General features: G+C 39.6%; 1 protein-coding gene across 1 annotated transcript; it reads right to left on the bottom strand.

The window, feature by feature from the left end:
• Window positions 1-7,672: 7,672 nt before the first annotated feature.
• Window positions 7,673-7,816, bottom strand: LOC101600759 (short transmembrane mitochondrial protein 1-like). Its single transcript, XM_004665958.1, has one exon. The coding sequence runs from the start codon at window positions 7,814-7,816 to the stop codon at window positions 7,673-7,675; it is 144 nt and encodes a 47-aa protein (XP_004666015.1).
• Window positions 7,817-9,862: the final 2,046 nt, after the last annotated feature.

The raw sequence follows: 9,862 nt of genomic DNA on the forward strand, positions 1-9,862 counted from the left end.
GTTCCATGGGAGAGAGAGAAATCACCAGTGGAGATAAATAGTGGACACTGCAAGCCTTAAGATTGGCCAGCCATGCCAAATGAGCCAATGGGTACATTAGTGACATGTCTATTATGGGGGAAAAGCAACTGTTCTCTAATTGGACTGGAGGCCAGCTCCATGGGAGGGAATATATGCCTGATACTGAAAACCTACCACAGGGAAGTCATGAGCCCTAGGGGTGTAACGTCTGCTGCTGTCTGGCTAAATGTATATTCTATGCTCACCAAACTGCCCAACAGCAACTTCTCTTAAGGTTCAAGCCCATATGTTAATGCTACTCTTGTTTTTGGTTAGAGAACTTTCTTTTTTCAGGTGGCAGTGACCTTGGGATGACTCAGAAGGCACCATAGTGCTGAGAAGTGACAGAGGAGTTCTCAGCACTGAAACTTCTCTATCACACCTTCAAAGGCTCAGGGTCCATTGTGGAAGAGGTGGTGGAAAGAATGTAAGAGCCAAAGGAAGGATAAGACTCCTTACAACGTGTGCCTCCAGACACAGAATGGCCTGGAAATCCATGACCTTGCAGTGCTTGACACTGCCTACATAAGACCATCATAATAGGAGGGAAAGATGATGACATTAAAACAAAACAGAAACTGATTGAGAGGGGGGAAGGGGTATGTTGGAAAGTGGAGTTGCAAATGGGAAAGTGGGGGAAAGGGAATTACCATGGTTTATTGTCTATAATTATGGAAGTTGTCAATAAAAAATCTTTAAAAGTAAGTAAATAAAAATAAAATATTTTGTATATTTAAGACAGAGAGAATGAGGCAAAGAGAAGGAATGGGCTGCTATAAATGAACTCCAAATGCATATTCTACTTTGTGTATCTGTCTTTATATAGGTACTAAGGAATTAAATCTGGGCCATCAGGCGTTGCAAACAATTGCCTTTAACTGCTGAGCCATCTCTCCAGCCTCTCATTCCAATCCTACAACCTCATCAATTTTCATTAAGTGTTGCTGCACTGGTTTCCAACATATCCTTGTAGAGGGCACATTCGAGCCACAGCAGAATCCTAGCTTTCTTTATTTTTATGTGTATGCCCATTCATGTGTATGAGTGAAAGTATGCACATGCCATGACACACATGAGCAAGTCATATGTTTTTTGAGATAGTCATTCACTGAAAGTGAAATGCATCAAATCAGCTAGACTAGCTCTTCACAAAGTCCTAGGTATTTTCCTGTCTCCACTCCCCAGCAGTGGGATTACAGGAACAATGTGTGGCTTTTACACAAGTTCTAAGGATCCAAACTGAGGTCCTCATGCTCGTATGACAAACACTTTATCCACCAAGCCAGCTTCCAAGCCCCTTGTATAGTGTTTGAAACATGATCCCATTGTGTAGCTCTGATCACCCTAGAACTCACTATAAAACCAAAGCTGGTCTCAAACTTGTAGAAATTTTTCTGTCTCTTCCTCCAGAGTGCTATGATCACAGGCATGTATCACCTTGCCTGATGACATAGTTTTTGAATGACAGACTTTGTTACAGTTTGAATTTGAAATGTTCCCACATTCCCCTGTGTTTGAGCTCTTGGTCCCTAGCTGGTTGGGCTTTTGAAGAAAGCTTAGAACCTTTGGGACAGGGGGCCTAGCTAGCAGAAGTGGGTCACTGGGGTTGGGCCTTGAAGATCATATCAACTGTTGGTTTTGGCATAAGCTGTCTGATTCCTAGTCCACCAAAATGTGAGAAGCAGTAGCTGCAAGCTCACCCCACCCTGGACCAAGCCACTCTACTATACCTTGGATTGTATGCCCCCAAAACTGTAAGCCAGGATAAATTCTTCCTCTCTTAAATTGTTTCTGACAGGCATTTTGTCACAGCAACAAGAAAAAGTAACTAATACAGTTTCAAAGACAAAAACATCAAAGAAATGATCATACCTTCAATATCAGATAAGGCCCTAGCAGGCAGCAAATGACTTTAACCTCTGAGCCATCTTCTCAGCCCTCTCAAATATGTTTTGAGGGACTGGACAGTTGGCTTATCAGTTAAGGTGCTTGCCTGAAAAGCCAAAGGACCCAGGTTCAATTCCCCATGATTCACATAAGCCAGATGCACAAGGTGGTGCATCAGTCTGGAATTCACTTGCAGTGGCTGGAGGCACTGGCATGCCCAGTCTCTCTCTCTCTCTCTTCCTCCCTCCCTCTTTTTCTCTCTCAAATAAATAAATAAAAATAAATTATTTTTAATACCTTAAAAATGGTCTGGAAAGATGGCTTAGTAGTTAAGGTGTTTGCCTGTGAAGCCAAATGACCCAGGTTCAATTTCCCAGGACCCACATAAGCCAGATGCACAATGTGGTACATGCATCTGGAGTTCATTTACAGAAGCTGAAGTCCCTGACACACTTATTCTCTTTTGCACTCTCTCTCTCTCCCTCTCTCTCTCTGTCTTTCTATCTGCCTCTTTCACTCTCTCAAATAAATAAATAACTTTTTCAAAAATTTTTTATTTATTTATTTGAGAGCGACAGACACAGAGGGAAAGACAGGTAGAGGGAGAGAGAATGGGTGCACCAGGGCTTCCAGCCTCTGCAAACGAACTCCAGACGCATGCGCCCCCTTGTGCATCTGGCTAACGTGGGACCTGGGGAACCAAGCCTCAAACCGAGGTCCTTAGGCTTCACAGGCAAGCGCTTAACCACTAAGCCATCTCTCCAGCCCATAAATAACTTTTTTAATTACTAAAAAATACTTTTAGTTGTTGCTATTCTTTTTTTTTTTTTTTATTTGAGAGCGATAGACACAGAAAGAAAGACAGATAGAGGGAGAGAGAGAGAATGGGCGCGCCAGGGCTTCCAGCCTCTGCAAACGAACTCCAGACGCGTGCGCCCCCTTGTGCATCTGGCTAACGTGGGACCTGGGGAACCGAGCCTCGAACCGGGGTCCTTAGGCTTCACAGGCAAGCGCTTAACCGCTAAGCCATCTCTCCAGCCCAGTTGTTGCTATTCTTTAAAAAATATTAGACTTCTGGTTAAAATAAGAGCATAGTAGCCATGCCAAGGCAGCAAGGGTGGGTGATAAGCAGCAAAAAAAAAAAAAAAAAAAAAACACCTCTTCTACTAAAAAGTGTATAAAGAATTATCAATCACAGCAGAGAAGCAGGAGAAACCCAGAGCAACCACACAATAGCCAGAACCAGTTCCAACCAGTGATGCTGGCATCCTGTCCCCTTACTCACCATGGCCTGCCTGAGCCACAGAAGCAGAAAACAGGTGAAGAGATTTTCCACTAACACCAACCTCCTCACAAAGTCAAGAAACCTGAATGAGAAGACAGCAGAAAACAGCTGAGCAGCTGCTGAAGGAGAGGATAAATGGGACTAGCTGAGCAGCTCTGTATACCTCCAGGCACCCTACACAGTCTCCCTTCCCCCAACAACTGCGATCCACTGGAGACCCACCCACCAGCCACACAGCATCCAGCACAGCTGTAACTGAGGCCACCGGTGGGCACTCAGCATTGGTGAAATTGGAAGCCATCCCACAAAATAATAAGCCTACTTACACAAAACCAGGTACATATGCTTGCACTGGAAATGCTTATCACACCTTTCATGTCAGGGCAGGTTATGGGTTAGATTTGACTGAGGCATTCTTGGCTAGCTTTACCATTCTCAAATAAGCTGTATTTTGGTGTTAACTATTGTTGCCTTTGATATTTAATGATTTATAAGACCTTTGTCTTTTTCTTCTGTCATTCTTGGGGTCAAGGACTCACTGGGCCACAAGCTGATCTGGAACCCATTTCAGACCAGAAATCTCAGCCTCCCAATTGACAATGTTAAGGGTGTTTGTTTTAATCCCTACTCTTGCATAAATACTCTATTCTGATTTTGATTAAATGTGTATAGTGCTCAGTTGAATTTTAGAATTTGCCAGTATTTTGCCCCATCCAGCCTACTGAAATACTTGCATAGAAGGAAAATCCAACACCTAGGGTAACTTTGGCTATTATTCTGGAAGTAAAATAAGAGCCACATCTGGCACTTTAAGCTCCTATACTGAAGATATATAAAATCAGATTTGCACATCTAAAAATACTGCAGATAATTAGAAAACCTAAGCATCAAATTAACTCAAGATGCAAAAATATCTACATTATAGTACAAAAAAAATCAAGACAATATAATTCCACAACATATATAAATCCATCAGAAATGACCTTCGGTAAGACTGACATAGAGGAAATGCCTGACAAAGAATTGAAAAAAATTATTAAGCCCAGGTGTGGTGGGTCACACCTTTAATCACAGAACTCAGGAGGCTGGGGTAGGAGGATCACCATGAGTTCCAGGTTAGCCTTAGCTGACCCTACCTTGAAAAATTAAAATAACTTATATCTATCTTCAAAGAAATCAAAGGACTCAAACAAGAAAGCAAGCTCCTGGGCTAGAGACATGGATTAGCACTTAAGGTCCTTGCCTTCAAAGCCAAGTGACCCAGGTTTGATTTCCCAATATACACATAAGCCAGGTGCACAAGGTGCACATGCATCTGGAGTTTGTTTGTAGTGGATGAAGGCTCTGGCCTGCCCATTCTATCCTTCTCTCTCTCTCTCTCTCTCTCTCTCTCTCTCTTCCTCTCTTTCCCCCCATCTTTCTCTCAAATAAGTAAATAAATAAATAAAATATTTTTAAAAAGAAAACAATCAGGCATGGTGGCATACTTCTTTAATCCCAGCACACAAGAGGCAGAGGTAGGAGGATCACCATGAGTTCAAGGCCACTGTGGGACTATAGAGTGAATTCCAGGTCAGCCTGGGCTACAGTGAGACCCTACCTTGAAAAATAAGAAATAAAAAAGATAAACTCCTGAAGGAATCCTAAGAAAGCACAGGAAACCAACTTAATAAAATAAGAAGGTCAATAAAAGACATTATCAAGGAAATAGAAATAATGAAAAAAAAAACTAATCAAAAATAGTAGAAATGCAAAACAGAGTAAGTCAAATAGAAAAATCTGTAGAAAGTCTCATCAATAGGCCTGGAGAGAAAGCTTAGAAGTCAAGGCACTTTCCCACAGAGCCAAAGAACCCAGATTTGAGCCCCCAGGACCCACAAAAGTCAGATACACAAGGCAGCAAATGTGTCTGCAATTTGGCAGCTGAAGGCCCTGACATGCCCATTCTCTCTCTCTTTCTCTCCCTCTCTCTCTCTCTCTCCTTCTCTCAAATAAATAAAAACCATAATAATTTTTAAAAATATTTGAGCTGGGCATGGTGTTGTATGCCTTTAATTTCAGCACTCAGGAGGCAGATGTAGGAGGATTGCTGTGAGTTTGAGGCCACCCTAAGACTACATAGTGAATTCCAAGTCAGCCTGGGCTAGAGTGAGACATATATATATATATATATATATACACACACACACACACATACATACATACTAAAAGGAATATAGGACCACTAACCCAGCTCTACATAAAATACTTGAAGGAATACTTCATGCTAAAGAGAAAGAAAAGCACACACATATGTAAACAGGAAAAAATAAACCATACTCAAATAATAGTTAATACAAGAAAGTAAAGGAAAAACTAAGAACTACAAAACAAGAAGAATGGCAAGAATAAATGCACATGTTTCAATAATAACTCTTTTTTCACTAATAATCTACTATTTATTAGATAATTTGCAAAGGACAGTGTAACAGAACAGGGACATTATCTCAGTTATTTCTCATGAAGACCCTATGAGGTAGGTATTACATCCATATCTTACAGATAATGCAAGAGTTTCAGAAAGAATGAGCCACTTACTAAGGAAAAACCTTAATTTGATCTTCATCTGTGTCATACATGAGGTTGACTTTGACAGGGATACTGATCCACATGTATGAGAGGTCCATGTCTTCAAAGACAAACTTTCAGAAGTACATATAGGATCAGTGTCATTGTCTGAAAATGTGTGTCTATAAGTCATTTTAGTTAAATCTGTTAAAATATTGTCTGAAGGGCATTAGTGAAGCTGCCCAGCAAGCCCCCTGAAGCAACATACTCTATGTTAATACAAATAACACTTTTAGGCCCTTAATTATAGCTATGCCCTGGACAGATACATGTGACAGTGGCAAGGTTGCCCCCGCTCTAGCAGAAGAGCCACCTCAACAGTCAGTAGCAGTACATTCGGTGATGCTGGATTCATTCAACAGAATCGTACAAGGTGAAAAAAGAACTTTGTTCCTTATACTGAAGGAAATGAACTCCAGTGAGAACAAAACTAGAAGCCAGGTAAGGTGGTGCATGCCTTTAATCCCAGCACAGCAGAGCTACAGGCAGGAAGATCAGGAGTTCAAAGTCATCCTCAGCTAAATAGCAAGTTGGAGGCCAGCTTGGACTTTGAGTCTCTATGCCAAAACAAAACAAACAAACAATAACAAAAACAAGGCTAGACCTCTTCATATCTGTATTAAAGGTTAAAATAAAAAACAATCACACCAGGCGTGGTGGCACATGCCTTTGATCCCAGCACTCAGAAGGCAGAGGTAGGAGGATCCCTGTGAGTTCAAGGCCACCCTGAGACTACATAGTGAATTCCAGGTCAGCCTGGGCAAGAGTGAAACCCTACCTTGAAAAGCCAAAAATATAAAATAAAATAAAATAAAATAAAATAAAATAAAATAAAATAAAATAAAATAAAATAAAATAAAATAACAACCCAAAGCCCACACAAGTATGCTTAGACAGACTCTTTCTCAAATGTACTCAGAGAGCTGGTACCAAGGACTGATTGAGGAAGAGTATCTGGAGCAGGATGACAGGGGCTAGAGAGGACCTTAATATGAAATTACTTTTGTATCTTCACCCATGGGGAAATTACAGTATTTTTAATTGAAAAATCTCACAGACTAGCCAGAAGCTATAGTGTACCTATATCCCCAGCACTCAGAAATCCAAGGGAAGAGGTCTGTTGGAACCCAGGAATTTGAGACCACCTTGGATAAGACAGGGCACTCCATCAAAATAAATAAGTCTGATCATATATTTGACAAATTACAGGGGAAATTTTTAGGAGAAAAAAAAGCTGAGCTTGAGAGATGCCTTAGTGATTAAGGCGCTTGCTTGCCTGAGAAGCCTAAGGACTCATGTTTGACTCTCCAGGTCCAGACGCAGTTATGCAAGTGCACAATGTGCACATGCACACAAGGGGATGCATGTGTCTGGAATTCAACTGCAATAGCTAGAGGCCATGGTGAACCAATTTTCTATCTCTCTGCCTCCCTCCCCCACTTCCTCCCTTCTTCCCCCATTGTAATTGCTATTACTTGTATATGATCAGCTATACAAAACTCATCAATTTTTCTTTGGCAAAAGATAGAAATTCCCAAAGAACAGAGGAGCAGCAACCAATTAAAGGTTGTGTTTGCTAATCTAGCACCATAATTCCAGTCTTAGAACCTCCCAAATAGTTGGAAGGAAGATATGAGACAAGGTGAGGCTGTTGAAAATGTGCAAAGGGTAACTTAACTTGTGGGCCCCATCTTGGTTCTGAGGCAACACACATGGTTGAGCTAAGAAAATAATGGACTAGAGAGGAAAACGAAAGCTTTGAGATGAAGTGGTAAAGGAGGCCCCTCGGAGCAGTGGAATCAATGTGTCCAGGATGGAGCGCTGGCATGAGTATCAGGAGCTAGGGGGTTTCTTCTTGGTTTCCAAGTCCTTCTTAATGTCTTCAAGTTTTTTAGCCAGGTTTAGTATGTCATAGTTCTGAGCCAAATATATTCTGGCCACATTGCCAAAAGTAGATCCAAGCAGGAACTGTAGCATGCTGTTGGTGAGGAGGGTGTGAACAGCGCTGGAGCTCCTCGTGAGGAAGGGACCTGCTGTCCTCAATAATAACTCAATATCAATGGCCTCAATGCCCCAACCAAAAGACACAGGCTTCTAGACTGGATTAAAAGGCAGGATCTTTCTATTTTTTGCCTCCAAGAAGCTCAGCTTTCCATAAAAATCAGATATGATCTTACACTACAAAATGATAAATTGGTTATTGAAGAAATGAAGAAAAATAAAAAACTTCATAAAATCAAATGATAATGAGAACACAACATACTAAAATCTTTGGTATACAGTGAAGGTAATCCTAAGAGGAAAATTTATAGTTGTATGTTCCTGTATCAAGAAATTAGAAAGGACACAATTAAACAACATAATACTTCACAATAAGGCTTTAGAAAAAGAAGAACCAGGCAAAACAAAAATCAGTAAATGGGAAGAAAGAATAAATATTAAGGCAGAAATTAATGAAATAGAAATAAAAAATACAAAGAATAAATAAAACAAAAGAGTTGGTTCTTTGACAGGGTAAAGAAGACTTATAAACCCTTACCAAATCTGACCAAAGATAGAGATAGAGACAAAAATCAATAAAATTAGGGAAGAAAAGGACCATTGAAACAGATACCAATGAAATTCAGAAAATCATGAGAAAATACTTTAAGAAAATATGCTCCACTAAGTTTGAAAATCTGAAATAAATGGATGATTTCCTTGATTTATATTACTTACAAAACTTAAATCAAGATGAGATAAGCACGGAGATCAAAACAGGTATAAAAAAATCTCCCTTTCCAATTTGTATCCCTTTTATGAGTGTCTCTTCCTTATTGCTATAGGTAAGACTTCCAGTACTACATTAAATAAAAGTGGGGACAGAGGACACCCTTGTTTTATTCCTGAATTTAGTGGAAAAGCTTCAAGTTTTTCTCCATTTAGTATTAAGCTGGCTGTTGGTTTGTCATAAATAGCTTTTATTGTGTTGAGATGTGTTCCTTATGTTCCCACTTTCTGTAATACTTCTTTTTTTTTTTTTTTTTTTGATATAGGATCTCATTCTAGCCCAGGGTGACCAGGAATTCACTATGTAGTCTCAGGGTGGGCTTGAACTCATAGTGATAATCCTACTTCTGCCTCCTGAGTGCTGGGATTAAAGGTGTGCACTACCACACCTGGCTTGTAATACTTTTACCAAGAAAGGATGTTGGAAATTGTCAAATGCCTTTTCTGCATCTATTGAGATGATCATGTAATTTTTGTCCATCAGATGACTTATATACTGCATTACATTTACCAATTTGCATATATTGAACCATCCTTGCATCCCTGGAATAAAGCAAACTTAATCAGGGTGAATAATATTTTAGATATATTCTGTTTGCCAATATTTTGTTCAGAATTTTTGCATCTATGTTCATTAGGGAGACTGGTCTGTAATTTTCCTTTTTTGTTCTGACTTTGTCTGGTTTTGGTGTGAGGGTGATTCTGGCTTAATAGAAGAAATTTGGTAGAATTCCTTCCTTTTCTATTTTATGCGAAAGTTTCAGAAGCAGTGGTGTTAGTTCTTCCATAAAGGTCTGGTAAAATTCACGGGTGAATCCATTTGGGACTGGACTTTTTATACTTAGGAGACTTTTTATAACTGCTTTGAACTCTGTACATGTTATAGGTATATATAAATGGTTTATCTCATCTTGATTTAATTTTGATACATCATATGAATCAAGTAAATCATCCATTTCTTTCAGATTTCAAACTCAGAGACATACATATCCTTAAAGTATGTCCTTATAATTTTCTGAATTTTTTTGTATTTGTTGTAATGGTGCCTTTTTAATCTCTAATTTTATTAATTTTTGTGTATTCTCTCTTTCTTCGGGTCAGATTTGCTAAGGGTTTATCAATCTTGTTTGCCCTTTCAAAGAATCAATTAATGACTTCCAGTTAAGATGTCGGTGTAGGCAATGAAGGCAGTCCTAAGAGGTAAATTTATAGCTTTAATGTCTATATTAGAAATTAAAAAGGTTGCAAGTAAAA

This window comes from Jaculus jaculus, chromosome 1 (assembly GCF_020740685.1).
Source record: "Jaculus jaculus isolate mJacJac1 chromosome 1, mJacJac1.mat.Y.cur, whole genome shotgun sequence".
NCBI classification, from domain to species: Eukaryota; Metazoa; Chordata; class Mammalia; order Rodentia; family Dipodidae; genus Jaculus; species Jaculus jaculus.